This window comes from Meriones unguiculatus, chromosome 6, assembly GCF_030254825.1.
Source record: "Meriones unguiculatus strain TT.TT164.6M chromosome 6, Bangor_MerUng_6.1, whole genome shotgun sequence".
Taxonomy (NCBI): Eukaryota; Metazoa; Chordata; class Mammalia; order Rodentia; family Muridae; genus Meriones; species Meriones unguiculatus.
Window position 1 is genome coordinate 40,620,933 of NC_083354.1, and position 17,978 is coordinate 40,638,910.

Here is a 17,978-nt window from a genome sequence, read left to right on the forward strand (position 1 = left end):
CAGGGGAAAGTGATCTAAAAGCTAGCAAGTGAGTCAGGGTCCGATGCAGGGTCCTCACTTGAAGCCTAAGCTGCCCATCTGCCCATCTTTGTAGGGGTCCTAGGTCCAATTCATGCATGGTCCTTGGTTGATGCTTCAGTCTCAGCAAATCCCACTGGGACCTGGTTAGTTGGCTCTGTTTTTATTGTGGAGCTCCTGTCAGCTCCAGGTCCTTTTCTCTTTCCTCCCACTACTCTCCAAGGTTCCCTAAGCATTGACCGATGCTTGGCTGTGAGTCTCAGCATCTATTTTGAGGTGCTGCTGCATAGAGCCTCTCAGAGGGCAACTCTGACAGGCTCCTGTCTGCAAGCTTAGCAGAGTATCCATCATAGTGTCAGGGGTTGGCACTCTCTGATAGGGTGGGTCTTTGGGCCAGGCATCAGTTGGGCATCCTCTCAACCTCTGCTCTATCTGCCCTATCTTTATCCCTACACATCTCAAAGGCAGGGTAAATTTTGGGTTGAAGTTTTTGTGGGTAGGTTGGGGTTCCCTGCCTTTTACTAGAAGACTAGTCTAGTTAGAGGGTGGCCTCTTCAGTCTATGGTCTCTGCTACTAGGATTGTCTGCTTGAGTGCCCATCATATCCTCCCAGGAGCCGACAAGTGACTTAGGTCTCCATCTTGTCATAGGCATGTCCCCACCCTCAGTTTTTATTTTCTCTACAGGCCTTCTGTCCTCTTGCTCTTGCTTTCCTCAGGTCTGTTCTAGACCTGCTGGCAAGGGTGTGGAAAAAGGAAATGCTTTTCCATTGCTGGTGGGAGTATAAACTTGTACAACCACTTTGTAAATCAATCTGGTGATGTCTTTAAAAATTGGGAATTTTGCCTCAGTTTACCTCAAGACCCAGCTATACCTCTCCTGCGAATATACCCAAAAGACTTTCTGCCATATAGCAAGGACACTTACTCAACTATGTTCATAGCAGCTTTTTATTCATAATAGCCAGAATCTGGAAACAACCTAGATGGTTCTCAACCAAAAACTGGATAAAGAAACTGTGGCACAAATGGAATATTACAAACATTTACACAAATGGAATACTACTCAGCTATTAAAAACAAAGAAAACATGAAATTTGTAGGTAAATGGATGGAACTAGAAAAGATCATCCTGAGTGAGGTAACCCAGATCCAGAAAGAAGCACTTGGGTTTAGCCATATAGTACAAAATAAGCATACTATGAGGCACAGATCCAAAGAAGAAAAGTAATAAGGAGGACCCAAGTGAGGATGCATAAATCTCACTTGGAAGGGGAGATAGAATAGACAGAGGTAATGACTGAAGAGAAGGGACAAGGTAGGAGAGGGGGCACAGAGGGTTTTTAAATTTTAAACCTTCAATTTTTCTCACCACTTTTTCAACAACATTTGCTTTCTAGGAAAAAAAGATTAGATCCTAGTCCCCATCAATAACCAGAAGTAGCCAGGCAATCAGCAAGCCTCTGCAGTAAATAAGCCCTGCTTCTTCCCCAGCCATTAGAGAAACTAAGCCTAGCCTGGAGGAACCAACTCACTAACTAGCTTTCAAGAAAGAAGATAGTTTTCTTCTCCATAGAGGGAAGAATGTTTTTCTTCATAGTTATTATCTTCTTCATAGACCTACATTTTTATTAGCTAGTCTTTGTAAATTACAATAATGATAATATATGATAATTTCTGTAAACGTGTTGGGGGTTGTTCTGATGCTGTCCCTCAAGATCTGGTTACTTCCTGTCTATACATATCCTTGTTATGTAAACCTGCCTAAGACATACTGATTGGTTGATTAAAAGGCCTATACCTGGGCAGGGCAGGGTAGAATGGTTTAAGCATGGCTAAGGTTCCCGGGCTTTTGAGACATCGAGAGGACTAAGAAGAAAGGAGCAAGGAGGATGCCACAATGGATTAGCATGAAGAAAGAATCATGTGGGCCTGAAGGAAGGACTCCAATAATGCTGCGGAAAGGCCCAGATGAAGAATAAAAGCAAGTATTTATAAGATTATGGATGGAAGATAGCTCAGATGAGGATGGTTAAGGAGAATGGCATTGGATGGGGGCCGGAAGGTGGATGGTGAGGCTATTGAGACAGTGTGGGTGAAGTATCTGCTCTGCCCAAAGTAAATATGGCAATTATAAAATCTAACAGATGTCTGTGTGTTATTATTTGTGATAGCGGGCTAGATAATACCATGGTGATAATCTTAGGGCTGATAATAAACATTTATATAGCCTAACACCTTTTTATTTACTACAGCATAAACTCTTTTAATAATGCAGAAGGTCTAAAAGAGAAGTAAATAGCATCCACATCTACACAACAAACCCACACCCACAAGACCTATACAAAAGTAAGCAATGTAAAGTCAGCATCAGAAGTAGCAGCCATGCAAATGTATATTTATGCATTTTCTTTCTCCAGACCGTTTCATCACGGGGCTCCCTGTTACTCACAACCAGGGATTGAATATATACAAATAACTACCTTGCTATCTGAATTATTGGTCCATGTGCTGTGATAATTCAGGAGCTAATCAATGGATTGTCTGAACTCCCACTGTGGTGGTTTGACTGAGAATGGCCATTATTGGTTTTTATGTTTGAATGCTTGATCTCCAGTTAGAGGGACTATCTGGGAAGGATTAGGAGGTGTGGTCTTGTTGGAAGGGTTATGACCTTACTGGAAGAAGTGTAGGGATGGGTTTTTGAGGTTTTCAAAAGCCCATGCCAGACCCAGTCTCTCTCTCTCTCTCTCTCTCTCTCTCTCTCTCTCTCTCTCTTTCGCTCTCTGTCTCTCTCTGCCTGTTGCTTATAGATCAGGATGTAAAACTCTCAGCTACTACTCCAGCACCATGCTGGTCTCCTTCCCACTATGATGATAACTGACTGACCTTTTAAAACTGTAAGTCCGCAATTAAATGCTTTCACAGCATCTCTTTGTAGCAATAGAAAAGTAACTAAGATATTCACAAACCTAATTCTTAATGTACCAGTGTGGGAAATGAGTTTGGCTTGACATTTATAGGCATTCCAACAAATTTCATGTGTATACACACATACAAATGTGCATAAAAATGTTTTATCTGCTATGTGCTGATATACATAGTTTTATATTTGTATTAATATAAGGTTTTAAAATTGGACCATTCTATCTGTCTATATTTTTCTCCTTTTTATTTACCACATCTTGAACATCTCTTCGTATCAACAAGCAGAAATCCCTTCCATCTTTGATTACATGGTATTAGCCTTCCCTGCACTGGATGCTTAGGCTACTTTCATTTTCTTGTTATTACAACTAAAGCTGTCTGATATTCACTTTGATAGGCAACTCAATCAAACTGCCCAAAAGCTTGGAGTAACTTGTATTATACCACTATGGTCTAATTCCGGAAACCCTTATCCAAAACCTTCACTTTTAAAGAACAAATAACAGATCTTCCCTGAAGTGCCAAACTCTCCCAAATGCATCACGAACACTTTTTCCCAGTTGCCTTAACATAAATAAGGTAACATGCTTATTCTGAGAAAATCACAGAGGGGGTACTATTAAAAACAAAATGCCACCCAGGCTGAAGCATAGGTCAGGGGGAGAGCACTTGCCTGGCGTGCATAGGAACCCAGGTTCAATCTTCAGCGCTATAAAACACAAAACATCAAGAACAATGCCCTTTCTACATGAACATCAGAACAGTAGAGAGACATCCTTCCTCCAACAGCAAGAATAATTTAATGATATCTTACCTTTATTTTCATCTGTCTTTACAACTTGGACAAAATCTCTCCTAATAAAATATTTGAAAGCAGGAGCCCGTTTCTCTAGGTTTTCGTCAAAGATCCAGAGGTTGACGCGAGCCCGTGTGATGGCAGTGTACAGCTGCTTCAGCTCTCCATTGAGGAGCTAACAATAAGGTTAAGGATACAATGATGAGCCTTGTGTCCAAGGGACAAAGGAAATGTGCTTTAATGGTCTTACTCTGATTTGGAAAAAAAAAAAAAAAAAAAACGGAACTAATTTTTAATTTACTTTTATTATTTGTATGTGTATTATTTTACATGTGTGAGCACAGTGTATAGGTCACAGACAACTTTGTGGAGTAAGTTCCCTCCTCTTTGTATATGGGTTCCAGGAATTGAACTCATGTAGTCAGGTTTGACTGACAAGCATTTTACCCACTGAACCATCTCACTGGCCCACAAAAAAAGTTAAATTTTAAAGGCTGGAGAAGTGGTTCTGCAGTTAGAGCACAAACTGCTCTTGCAGAGGACTGAGTCATGTAAGTCATGTAGGTCCCCAGCAGGTAGCTCAAGGATGATTATAATTCCAGCTCCAGCAGATCCAATATCCTCTTCCAGCCTCCACAGGAACCCAAACACACATAAATAAAAATAAAAGAAACTTTTCAAAAATTAAGTTTTAAAGAATTACTACAAACTTTTTATGAAGACACCAGGACCTCACAATTGCTACCACTTGCTTTTTAAAAATAAAGACTCATATCTTGTATAGCAACTGTCATTACTACTAAACTACTTTAGAAACATTCTGTGATTTCATCAAATTTTCTGATAAAGTTTAGTTCCAGAGGAACTAAATGAATGGAAGGCATTTCCACCTCCATCCGGTCCAGTGCTCTACAGAGAGGGAGGAGGCAGCCAACACCACTCCTCCTGCCTCAGGCCGCTGGCGATGGAACGGAAGGACAGCTAGCTACAAGGCCCCGCTCTTTAACTCATCGTCACTCCAACTCTTATTTGTCCACATTTAACTGCTGTGTGTACAAAGTGCACATATTCACCTTGTACATTTCTGGGTTCACCATAAGAGATCGAGCCTGAGAGGAACTTGATTTCTCCAGCGGAACTTCAGCCAACGGCCAGCTTTCCTCTCTGGATTCAGATGACGGTGTGAATGAGGAAATGATCTTCCATTCCTTGTAAGCCTGAACAACAACAACAAGTTGAAGAACAACAGAATTTGCTTTTGAAGTGCATCCCAAGCTGCATGGAGAACTGAGCCCCACCCAGAGGTGGGGAGCCTTCAACACAAGCTGTATAGAGGGATACATCCCATAGCCTCGGAATAGGTGGGAGGAGAGAAGATTGGCCCGGAAGGTGTCAAAGAAGCTACCATGAAAATATACCAACACTTGGATAAGATGATTTAGAAGGCAAATATAGGTACCCAAATGTTAGCAAGGATGCTAAGGGCCCCAGGGTATTATGGTAATTCAAAGAATATCAACAAACAGTATACACAGAAGGAACCATACTCATTCTCACAATGTGGTTAAGAAATGCCACACAGGAACAACATTTAAGACACAGGTGACGGAATTATCTAAATTAATCAACTAAGAATGGGGAAAAATCAGATACTGGATGCTACATGATATAAACTAGACAAGACAAATTAATAACTAAGCTTACCATTTACTAACTATCTGACCTTCAACACAATGATCTTAATAGTGCATGATACAACAACTCAAATTTGTTGGTAAAGAAAAGGAGATAATCAATTGTCAAGGGTATAGTACTTGCTTTTAATTCATTCTTTCCTTTACCCAAAACCCCAAAGCTAAGGTGGTTGTATGACTAGGGGATGGCAAGTTTTCCTCTAAGCAGTGGTTCTCAACCTTTGAGTTGCAACCTCTTTGGGGGGATTGAGTGACCCTTTCACAGAAGTCACCTAAGACTAAGAAAAAACACATTTATTTACATTATGATTCCTAACAGTAGGAAAATTATAGTTATGAAGTAGCCACAAAAATAATTTTATCACTGGGAGTCACGATAACATAAGAAACTGTATTCAGGTGTCGCAGCATTTGGAAGGTTGAGAACTGCTGCAAAGGGTGAAATTTGTATGTTACATGATCTCTCATTGGTCAGCCTGCCACAGCACTAAAGCAACCACACATGACATGTGAATGAACAGACATGCTATATTCCAAAAAAGCTATTGGTCAATACTAAATTAAGTTTCCAAGAATTTCACATGTCATGAGATATTATTGAGTTTTTTCTAACCATTCAAAAATGTAAAATCCATTCTTAGTACCAATATATTGGAAATAGCCAGTGGGTTGGAACTGGTCAGCAGGCTTCAGAATTGGTTTCTGACCCTAGCAGGCTGAACTCCCCAGTGTAGTACTTAAAATTCAAAATTCCTAGGAGTCTCAGGTTCCATATTTCACTGTCTTCTAAGCCATTTTGTTCTCCAGCATTTTATTTTTATAAAGTGATGCAGCTTGACATCTTTGTAGAGCTTAAGAATGCCCGAACCATAAAGTGGATAGAGCTGATAGATGTTTGCTTTAAGTTACTAAGCTTAGCTACCGGTTAGACTAAGTTAAATGTCTAAAACACTGTCTATTAAACAGAGCTGGTTGTGTTACTATAAAAACCAATTACAGGATTCATTACCATAATCTGAAAAGTGATGTCAACCATAGGTGAAATCATTTGTATAGTTGAAAGGTTCAGAAAAACTCTTTAGGACATACTCATGACATTCTCTTTGCAAAGCTACTTAGCAAGCAGATCAAGGAAAGCAGGTAAAACTGCTGACATTCAAGAGGACCCTCCTGGCAGCAAAGAAGCAAAAGTAGCTGCCAACGGAACTAGAGAAGCATGATGTATTTTGAAATTGCTGGGAGAGAAGCAAACCTGCTCATATGGTTTGTGGCTACTTATTTCCAGGAAGCAAACTTTTTTTCAAGATGTAAACATGAAGAAGCTGGGTGTTTATAGCAAGGGTAACAGATCTGTAGCACTTGGGACCATAAAAGGAGCTGCTTCTTCCATGAAAAAGGTCTGGATTCCACTAGCAATTCTCCCCAAAGTTTGTGGTTTTCAAGGCCCCTCCCCCATCCCACATATATGAGTGTGGAAGAATGAATGCCCTCAGGACACTTTTCTAAATTCCCAAGGAAGGTAGTTTAAGGGTGTCAGAAAGAAACTTCTTCCCTAAGATAAAGAAACATCCTACAAGGGTCTGGTATGACCATTCCTTGGTTGGCCTACCCACTCCAAAGACAATCTGGTAATCATGTGATTGAACAGGCAAAATACATCAAGACAGAAGAATGACAAATGGTGTCCACCCATGTCCATGCACACCCAGGCCCAAATGCCAGATGGTTCAAGGCAGTGCCTCCCTGGGACACTAACAGGAACAAAGAGAGATGATCTCCACCATCCCCCACATCAAATATCAATCACTGTTCAGCAACTTTCATCCAGCCACCTCTAAAGAAACTCTAAATTCCAGACCACAGACCACAGACGTAGGGAGGGAGGTTTTATCTGCCTTCTCTCTCCTTTTTTTCCTTTTTTTTTTTTTAATGCATTTCCTCTCCTTTTCTTATAGCATTTTTTTCTGGTCTGGAGATTGTAAAGGATAAATTGGGGGCATACTTTGCGCCAGGGAATGCACAACTGCATTACACCAGGAAGCACCATATCAAAATAGTTATCAGAGATCTCATTATATACACAGAATAAAGCAAATGTTACCAGAAGATTCGGTTTACGTGTTTGCTGCTTTTGTGTTTCTGAATTTCACACAATCTGAGTCATCAGTGGGAGGACAGAGAGAAACCTGTGCCGTTCCCAGGACCAGGTGAAAAGAGTAACTGATTTTTCTTTCGAAAGCAAAGCACCCCAACATAGATCCTTAAATCTTTGACCTTCGACTTTATCACTGGCATGTGCATACAAATGGTGCTTAATAAAGGACAGTAACAACAAAATCTTACCCCTTCTCTTTCAGGAGAGCCTCAGTCCAACCATGACCAGTGGATGAGTTATTAGGAAAAAAAAGTTAGACCTCAGAGATGAAAAATGGTAGCAGGGTTAATGAGCATGCATCTGCTTTTATTAACAAACCTACTAGGGAGGGGATGTACACAAGAAATGACAATGACATATTTATTCATTGTGAAAGATTCTAGAAGCCAATTCACAAGTGAAAAGGAAGACAGGACAAAGGAAAAGTATTTAGTGCTCAAAGTATTTGGGTTTTCTTCAGACTCTGCTATGAATATTTTAACTATAGACAACTTACTTAACCCAGGAACCTTTGGCTTTATCTATAGAACAAAGGTAACAAAAATATTTTAGGACCTCAACGCACTGGTGAGATGAGACACTGCATTCAAAAAGTTCTTTATAAACTGTGAGGCACCCGTTGCAGTACCAGACATAAATATTATTAAATCAAATACGGCATTTAGGAATGATCAGAAAAATGTAAGCATTCTATTTCAAGGGTCAGATCAGGGGGTAGATTTTAAGGTATCAAAGCTAAAAGGTGCTCCAATTTAGGTATAAAACAGCCTCTCCGAGCTTGTAACAAAAAATCTGCAACAGGGACCAGAACACAGCTAGCTGCAGCACAAAGAAGACCCATAGCAGCCAACCTGAGTCCCCACCAAAGACAATGTTAGTGACAGGAAGCCAGTGGCCGGAAGCCACAGGGCAATGGTCTTGATTTAGTGGTTCCCCCAACAGTAATTTGGAGGGAAAAAATGGCAAGGACTCAGGAACCACGTTCAGGCAATGGCTGGCACAGAAGTCACTGGAGATGAATCCAGGGACTCTGGCTACTGTGGTCTACCTGTATGAAGCTGTTGTAGTGAAGCATGCCAAAGGGAGCTGGAGATCGGGTGACTGTTCTTGTCACCCACATTACCTGATCCAGCAGACCGGAACCGAGCCTCACTGTCTTCCTGGAGTTGTCTTTCTAGCTACTGACTGCCCAGTTCTGTCCTCATAGGGTGTACACTGCTAACCTTGCCTTCATGTATGGCTCTCCTTAGAACTTGCTCCAACTTAAGCATCCCTGGGAGCCAATGGTAACAGCAGCTAATGAAAACTGGCCCTTGAGTGCTGGTCATTCAGTAAACATGAATACAAGAGAGACAGAAATGTACACAGGGAAAAGTAGCCCATGACACATTGTGGAACAACCCAGAGCTATTCCCAAGCCCCCCATCAACTCTCAAAAACCCTAAGTGCAAGATGCTCTACAGTACACATGGGCACCTGTGACAAACTGTCTTCTGCAGAGCAGAAGTTCTGCTCAGGCACAGACCTGGACTGCGTGAAAAGAATTCAGTGTGACATACCTCAGAATCAGTAAAAAAGTTGTACAGGAGGACATCATCAAATTCCAATCCTTTGGCCTCATAAACTGTTAGTACAAGCGCTAACCCCAGCTCTTCTGGAATTCTCTCCTTTGCCATTTCATTGGCAACAAGAATCACCTAAAGTAGAATAAAAGCAAATGATATCAGATCCTACAAAGACAAATAAAGGAGAGATTTGTACATTTAACTGAAAAAAAAAAAAAAAAAACAAGTGTTGGCTTTAAACAGAAATAGCCAGGGTTGAATTAGTCAGCCAGGACTAAGAAGACAGTACCAGTCAATGGCCTCTCTCAAGCACACACCCATTCTGGATCGAGAGCTACTGAATTCCTTCACCATCTGCTTCATGACTGAAACTTCAAACTGAGTTATTTCAGAATACACAATCCCAAGCTTACCTGGTGGGCACCAAATTCAATGGGCTGGGTTTTTCTTTTGTTTCCTCGCAGCAAAATTGCTAAGTCGCTTACACTACAAGAGTCCAAGAGAGTTGGTTTGGGACCATCAAAGAGTCCAGAATCTCTTGGAAGGCGATCAAAAGATTCTGGGAAATAGAACTGAAGTAAGTCCACCACTCCAGATGCAAGATTGAGGATTCCTGGATGAAACAGAAAGCACCTGTCAGATACTACACAGCATGGCTGAGGTTTTGGTTATTTGGTTTTCTTTTTCATAGGGAAGTCAGTACGCATTACTGACCCTAGCAGTATACTTGATTTCAAGCTTATATCCAGTTCCTACTTGGTTAACAATGTGTTCTTAGCCCATTATCACTCTGGGTGTAGTAGATGAAGGCAGAATGGTTGCTGTGCTGAGAACATTTATGGGCCCTCAACTACAATTTTAATGATAACAGAAAGATCACTGCCTAAAGAACTCAAGGCAGACATGTCTCTACAACTCCAGGTACTGGAATGTCCATATAAATATGGTAAGAATATGATAAAAAATATAGAATCACTGTCTCCTCTCATTGGTCCTCACGTGCTGGCAGCAACATTACCACAGTAACAACATAAGCAATTGTTAACTGGACACAACCAAGGCCTCTATCATCCTTTTCCTCCAGGTTTACCCAGCTGAGATAAGACTGTACAAAGGAAAATTGTGGCAGCCAGAGAACAGACTTTACAAAAAGCATTTTCCCACCAGGTCTCATTTAGTAAGTATGCTCTGAAGCAATACTTACTAAAGTCTGGGATATAATAGTCCCCCATAAAAATCACTCTGTAAAATTCTTACAGGAACTCAGAGGGCCAGATGAAACCATGGAGAGGGTACTAAGGGATCCCACCACCTGAGGATTAACAAAACTCCTCTAAGTGATGGGATCTCAAGTTAACTGAACACCTATCTTCCTGCATCTCTCTAGTTCCCCTAAAAGCCATCTGTCATTTGTCTAACCCAAGATAGGTTACAACGATCAAGGCAGACACCATGAAATTTCATGTGTTATCACAAATATTATCAAATGATAAAGATAAAATGTATTATCTAGTTCTTTAGTTACTTCAGGTTTCCAATATAGCGTAATCATGAACATAATTAGCAACTGCTGATCCTAAGAAAATCCATTGCCACTGTGGTTCCCTGTCGGCTAACAGCTAGCAAGGGCCAAGGACTTACACTGATGGCAAAGCTCGAAAAAGGGCATAAAAGTACTGTCGTGAACAATCAGAATTCACGGAAGTGTCACCAGGAGACTAGGTAAGTAACTTTTGCTATCACCATATACAACGAAAAAGACAGGCCAACCATAAAAAGGAAACACACACACACACTATACTTGGATATATCTTTGGTAAATCTTGAAAAGATGAAGCAAAATAAGTAAGTCATACAAGGCGGCATGCTGTATCTTTCTACTCACATGAGATGTCCGTTACAGACAACGCCATAAAAACAGAAAGATGATTGGGAGGAAGAAACAATAAGGGATGCTGCCTCAGAGAATAAGCTGGAGAAAGATCAGGGAGGCTCCCAACTTCAACCTTGGTCCTCTACACACTCATGCATGCACACCTATCTGCACAGCCACACATGTATATCAATACACTTGTTGACATGCCTACACACCTATCCAACACACAAATACATGAAGAATGTAAAAAAAAAAAAAAAAGATTCAAGTGTATATTGTCTCCCAATTGGCTTGAGAGAAAAGCTGTTTTAAGGACTGATGAATTATTAATCAAACATTACTCTAAGTGGATAAAGTGGACCCACCTTTTCCTGGTGGCACTGGACAAGTGTTATCATTGTTAAAATGCTGTTAAAGTCATTATTAGAATGAACAGTAAGCCCTTTTTTGATGTTTCTTGTACTCTCTATGATCTCACTATGTACTCTGGCTAACCTGGAACTCACTTTGTAAATCAGACTGGCCTTGAACTCATAGAAATCTGCCAGCCTCTGCCTGCAGAGTTCTGAAATTAAAGGTGTGTGCTACAACATCCAGGATTAACAAAATTTTTAATGTCTTAAAAAATAAGCAAAGAAGTTGGGAGGTGAGGCAATTCCACGCCCTAACTGGCAGCTGTTGGACTCTCCCTTTCTGCCCTGGCCACCTTGGGCAAAAGGACTGTCAGTCAAACAGTCAGCAGAATTGCCCTTAGGCCAGCACCAGCCATTTTGAATTCCATGAATGCCTTGAGAAAACTATTCAATGATGGCAGCTGACTGGCCCAGCTCCTGAAGGTACAAACTTAGTCAGAACTCTTTCCGTTTCTAGGAGAATTTGCTATCACAAGGCTCAATAAACTCTAGATGGCTCTGCAACTATTTCCACCTACTCCAGAAGATGAGAAATTCCCCTAGTGACCTAGCAGCAAGGCTGCTGTCAGTGGGACTGACACTAAAGAGACAACCTTTGTTTGCATTCCGAGTGTGCTAATTGTTGTTACAAGCACCCTTCTCTGGCCATATAAGCAGGCTGTTTGGCTCAAGCAGCTGAGAGCTCATCCTGCTGAGCAGCATCCCTCCCCTGGTGCTACAATATTAGGCACAATAAAAGGCTTCTAGAAGTGAATGGCCTTTTCTCTTTTACTTTGCATTAGACTGGACTGGTGACATGAAGGAAGAAGCAGTCAGTCAGCTGAGGCAGCAGAGAGGCCATGATGGCATTGGCAGCAGAGCGCCTTGAAGGCAGTGTTGAGAGAGAGATCATAATGATAGAGGTGGCAGCAGTTGATCAATTGACAGACAACTGGCCAATGAAGAAGAGGCCAATGAGTTCAGCAGAGTAACCAGGAGAGGGGAAAGTGGGACAAAGTAAACAGAAAGAGGAAAGAAAACTGAGGCTACAGAAGGAGAAAGTCCATTAAAGAGCCAAAGACACACCGCAGGCCCAGGTGGCTGGAAGGGTTTCAAAGAATGACCTCGGGTCTGGGAATTCTAACACCGGCCACTGTCAAGAGCTGAAGAGTCCTGGTACCTAATCCTACCTGGGAACTGCAGCATCGCATTGTAGGTAGGCATGAGGTCACTGTGTAAGTCAAGTGCTGATTTCTGTGCCCCTATCTGGTCGCAGTCCCTGCTCTGACAGTCTCTTGTCTCAGTGTTGTGTACACTGTTCCCCAATTGTCCCCTGGTATCCCAATAAAGCAGCCAATTGCTGAGCCGAGGAGAGAACAGGGCTGGACTTCCTGCCAGCCAGGGGAGGGGGAGTTAGAGGAAGAAGTAAGGGATTCAGCCACAGAGAGGTCCAAGAGACATCAGGAGAGGACCTGGAACAGGAAAGCTACAAAGTGCAAGTATCTCTGGGATGTGCACTGGGAGGAAACCAGATTAGCTTAGAAGATTAAGACTAGAGTAATAACTGCTCAGTTATTGTGAAGCTAATGATTAAACAAATATAAGAGTCTCAATTATTTGTGTGATAGACCGGTTAAAAGAGTAACTGAGAAACAAACACAGTTTTATAAAAATAACTTTACACCAAATGTTGCCAAGGTAAAGAATTCCTGACTTTCAGCCTTGTTCCCTGAACAAGTGTTAACAACAGACATGCTAATGTGGAAGGGGGAAGTGGAGCCCCACCGCTATTGCTGGACTACTGAGAGAGGGCAAATTAGTCCTCAGGGATAAGACCCCTACTTGGTTATCCAATACCAAGAAGTCATCCCTGAGAACAGATACATACAAAGAACATTAAACAGACTGAGCAGATTGTGTGCGTGCGTGTGTGTGTGTGTGTGTGTATGAAACAATAATAATTAAAGAAAAAGAAAAAAAGGCCATGAATTTGGGAGGGAGACTGGGTAAATGGGAGGGCTTGGGAGGGGTACATGACGGGTAAAAGTGATATACTTATATTTTAATTTTTTAAAATTTCAAATTTAAAAAAGAAAAACAGAAATTCTGACTTCCCAGGCCTACACAAGAGCAGTAGCACTTGTAGAGCTAAATGTTCTACTATCTAATGCCTGCAGGACTTCTGTGCCAGTCAACAATGGCACCTGCTGTTGCTCCTGCCTCCTGTCCTTTCCTACTACTGTAAGATGCTGAAAGATACAAAAGCTGTTGAAGACCAGCACATGAAGAGCTTCTCTTTGTCATCAACAATTCCTGTCAGGTTAGAGCAAATGGACCCTGGCCAGATGACTGGTGCTTCTACAAAGGAGTGTTAGTTAGCAAAGGTTTCCAGAGCACTTTAAATGTTCCCCTGAAACATGTCTGCATCATGGAAACTCAGTCACTTAAGACTCATTGCTACAAACTACATTTTCAGGGCTCTATTGACAGATGAGTGGTGACAAATAAAACCTAAGTTCTCTTATTCATGAGCATATGAGCATATTTGCTAACAGATCAGTAGTTCTTACTTCTGATAAGACACAGCCCAAGGCCAATGCTCCAGCCCCTCCCCAGCAGGTGAGCCTAAGGCCTCAGGTACCTGAGTGAGATCTGTAATTCTGGTACAGCTGGTGGATTCTCTTGGGCTTTCGGACAGCACACTGCTTGTCTACTGTGTTTCTACTGGCATAGTGGAACAGAGAGAGCAGGTCACTGAAGCGGAAAGCCACACCCTTCATGATGCTTTGGGCAGTGTCTCCCGTGAGGAACATGGCGTTGGGGTCATTGATGCATTTCATCAGCAATGCCAGCTCTGCTTGGGTGAAGTCCTGAACCTCATCGCCGTAGAGCTCATGGATGGACCAGGGGAGGACCCTGAGCTTCGACAGCCTCCAGGACAGGCTGTACAGAACATCCTCTTCGTCAAAATACCCTTTCTGGGAGCGAATCTGCTGATACAGGCAGAAGAGGCTGTAGATCTCACTCCGATCTTCCCTGAAATTGGGGGATCGCTTCCTCCCTAATTTCTTATAGGCTTCTTCAGTCAGTCTCCCATGAGGACAACTAAGAGCCTCAAAAGAACCCTTCAGGAATGATTTTATTTCTTTCCAAATCAGTGCTGGATTGTAGGAACTTCTCCCTTTGATCATTTTGGGCCATATCTCATTGGTGAACACCTCAAATGTCACATATACCCGGGGATCACTATCATCTGCATGTGTTTCTGTAGCTTTCTCCTCCTCACTATAGTTCCCATCAGGCTCAATTTCTTCATCATCTTCTTCCCAGCTGGGGATGCTAAACTCTTCCTGTGTGGACCATCCTACAATGGTTCTTTTTAAGCTTCCATCTTCGTTTCTCAGAAAAAATGGTTTTGGCAGAGAGGCATCAAGCAGGAGGAGTAGCTGCTTGGAAGTAACAAACAGAGGGAAGTTCTCATCCTTCAGGTCCTGGAGTTTGTGGACACTGGGATCCAGTGGCTTGTAGTGACTGGTGGCCTTGGTAGACTTGGAGAGCTCAATAAAATTCCTTTGCACCTCCTGGCACAGGACATGGTTCTTGGTCACAAAGATCTGGTGTAGATGTTCCAGTTGGGGTGGCTGTTCTGGCATACATCCTTCTGCTACTTGGCTGTCCCCTGCTGGCTCCACTGTGGCTCCTCCTGCACAGGCTTCATTCTCTTGCTCCTCATCTATACTATCCGCTGTTTCCACTTTGATGGAGCCCTCCTCTTCCTCATCTTCTTCTTCCTCCCGACCCGGACTGTCTTTCCCTGGTTCTACTTCCAACCTTCTCTTTGGCAAGATCTGTTTGGACAGCAACGGACTTCCTGCCTGCTCAGCTTTCTCCCAGTAAACATGGAATTTTTTCCAAAGCCTGTACAAGCAACAGGTTGTTTTCCCAGTGCCACTCCGCCCAATGAGGATGATGGGTTCCGGGGGCTTGGGGTTAAGGTCAATCACAGCATATTCAAGCTCACCCACTCGGAATGGATACTCCACCGTTGCTGTCATGTCACTGAGGATGTTTAAGGCCATGTTTGTGCTGAAGCTGTGGAACTTCATGATGTTGTACTCTGTCTCTACAGCACTGGCTGGGGGAAAGTACTCAGGATCTACCTGCTCTGTGCTTTTCTTGGCCTCTGTGTCTTCCACATAGCAGCGGGGTATTCGCTTCTGGATTTTCATGTTAGCTGACACCTGCCCTTTGTTGATACCCTTCAGCTTCTTTCGAAGGACACAAGACAAGCCCCGGGTGTAGGCGCTGCAGATGGCCATGATGGAATCTGACAGCTTGCAGTGATCTAAGACAATGTCCCAGATGCGGATGATTTCTGTATAGACCCTCCCTGATTTTTCCAGAGAGTACATGTTCCTATCTGTACCCATAATTTTCTCAGAGTTCTCACTGCACCGAGCAGAGAAGTCAATGGCAAGCTCCCACAGCATCCTGGCACCTTTGTCCAGCTTTGCTTCAAATAGTTGGATGTTTCCTTTTGAGTGCTTCAGCCGCTTCTGCAAGCCCTGGGTCCACTCACCATTCCCCAGCTGCTGGATGGCAAGGATTATTTTCTTCTTTATAACTTTGGTCATAACCTTACTGGACAGCTTCTTCAGCATTTCCGAAGTGCACTCAATCTCCCAGGTCATGTTATCAAAGTCCTGCAGAAAGCCCTGAATCTCCTGCATAGTCCAATTGTCCTCATTACCACTGGTCATTCCCAATCTGTTACCAGCAGGCACAAGCTGTGAGGACTGTGGGCCTGCCTGAGCAAGCCCATCCCCAGCCTCAGAGGCAACAGGGTTGTTTCCACAGCCAGAGCTCCCCACACTCTGGACTCTCTGGAGTTTGTCTTTCTTTCCTTCTGTGCCAGCTGCTACCTTGAGAGAACCTCGCTGAGGATAGTCCTCTGGAAGAGACATATCCAACTCAACCTGCTGGATCAGAACTGTGATGTCCTGTATAAGGCGGTCTCTCAAAGAATGTGTCCTAATGGCTTCAGGCTCCTGCCTGGTTACCTGGACATCAGGTAGAACCTCTGTGACTCCCTTGGAAAGAGTTCTGTCAGTGGCACCACATGACAGAGACTTGAAGGAAGTTTGGGACTTGAGCTGAGACATATGGCCAGGAGCAGAAGACCTGGAGAGCCTCCCTAGATGGGCAGCAGGGTCTTGCCGGTTCTTCCGCCTGCTCTCTGTCAGCGCTTTGTTCCAGGCCAAAAGCAAAGCATCATTCTTCTTAATTCGATGCCTTACCCCTTTGCCTGCCTTGTTCTTCAGGTTGAAGTTGATGTCAAACTTCACCAGCAGATCTATAAGCTTCTTCGTGCGCTTCAGCATGCCCTTCTGGAAGAGGAGGTGCATCAATGTGTTCCCATTGCTATCTTGGACGTTAGGATTTAGGTAGTAAAATTCGGTAGGGTTGGACAAAAATAAGTCCAACAGGTGGCTGAGGAAGTTAAAGCCAATGTCAGCTGAAAGACACAAACATAATCCTGTGAGTGCAAAGCCATTCTTCTCAGGGGACAGCAGACTCTGGGTACAAAAGCAGTGCCTGTTTGAACAACTAGACAATACTGATCTTCTCCAAAGACGTGATACTCATTAAATGACCCAGTGTTCTCAACCAAGGTAACTTGCCCCATGGAAAATCTGGTAATGTGGAAGCAGTTTGGTTATCACAATCGGGAGGGTATACTGGCAACCGGTAAGCAGAGGCCATGCATAAGATAGCCCCTGTCAACAAATAATTACCAGCCCAGCAACCAATGGTACCTCCTAAAATTGCCTGATGACATTATAGTAAGATCCTGTAACTTAGGATTCTTGAAAAATGATGAAAACACATAGAAAGTATTTTTAAGCTACTTACAGCCAACTTTAAAACCTAACCCTCCACACTATAATCTGATCATTCCTCACTATGTACAAAGTCACTTCTTCCCATCATGCTATGGGTAAGAGGCCAGGATATGTGGGCAGATCTGGTGAGGAAACAGGCCTTTTGCAAAAGCTGGATAGTTCTAATATCCAGCTTCCTCCTCCAGAAACAGTCCACTTAAGAAAGAAGCTTACCATTGATGTCCAGAAAGATATGGAGTGCTGCATGCAAAGGAGTGTCACCTTCCATGAGAGAGACACTACGGGGGTCTGCACCCTTGGTCAAGAGAAGAAAAGCCAACTCGAAGTCCTCATGTCTCAGGCACATGAGAAGTGGCCTGTCCTGGCTCTCTTGGAGACCCTCGGGCAGTGCTGGAAAGAGAGTAGAATGGGAGAAAGAGGCAGAAGGAAAAGCATCAGGACCCTGGAAGAAGTCAGAGCCTCGCTCAATGAGAAGGAGAAGGTGCTGATCTGACGTCCAAGATGCTCTCCCCTACCTTTCTGAGCAGTAAGGCTTCCCAGGCCCTCAGGGAAAACCCTGCTCCTCAAGGGTGATGCTCTCTAGTCATGCCCATCCCATCTCTCCTGTCCTACCAAGGACCACAGTTCTACCACAGAGTGAGGACAGGTACAA

The 17,978-nt window shown here is 43.0% G+C and overlaps 1 protein-coding gene across 4 annotated transcripts in view; it reads right to left on the minus strand.

Annotated features, from left to right (window-relative positions):
• The window catches only part of Trank1 (tetratricopeptide repeat and ankyrin repeat containing 1), an 80,776-nt gene that overhangs the window by 25,323 nt on the left and 37,475 nt on the right, over nucleotides 1-17,978 (minus strand). For all 4 annotated transcript variants that reach the window (XM_021654673.2, XM_021654675.2, XM_021654674.2 and 1 more), the window contains exons 10-15: nucleotides 17,540-17,716; nucleotides 14,065-16,938; nucleotides 9,569-9,768; nucleotides 9,150-9,287; nucleotides 4,815-4,958; nucleotides 3,760-3,916 (exon numbers count right to left, since the gene is read on the minus strand). In XM_021654673.2, the coding sequence (XP_021510348.1) occupies nucleotides 3,760-3,916; nucleotides 4,815-4,958; nucleotides 9,150-9,287; nucleotides 9,569-9,768; nucleotides 14,065-16,938; nucleotides 17,540-17,716 (3,690 nt within the window). The remainder of the gene's footprint in view (nucleotides 1-3,759; nucleotides 3,917-4,814; nucleotides 4,959-9,149; nucleotides 9,288-9,568; nucleotides 9,769-14,064; nucleotides 16,939-17,539; nucleotides 17,717-17,978) is intronic.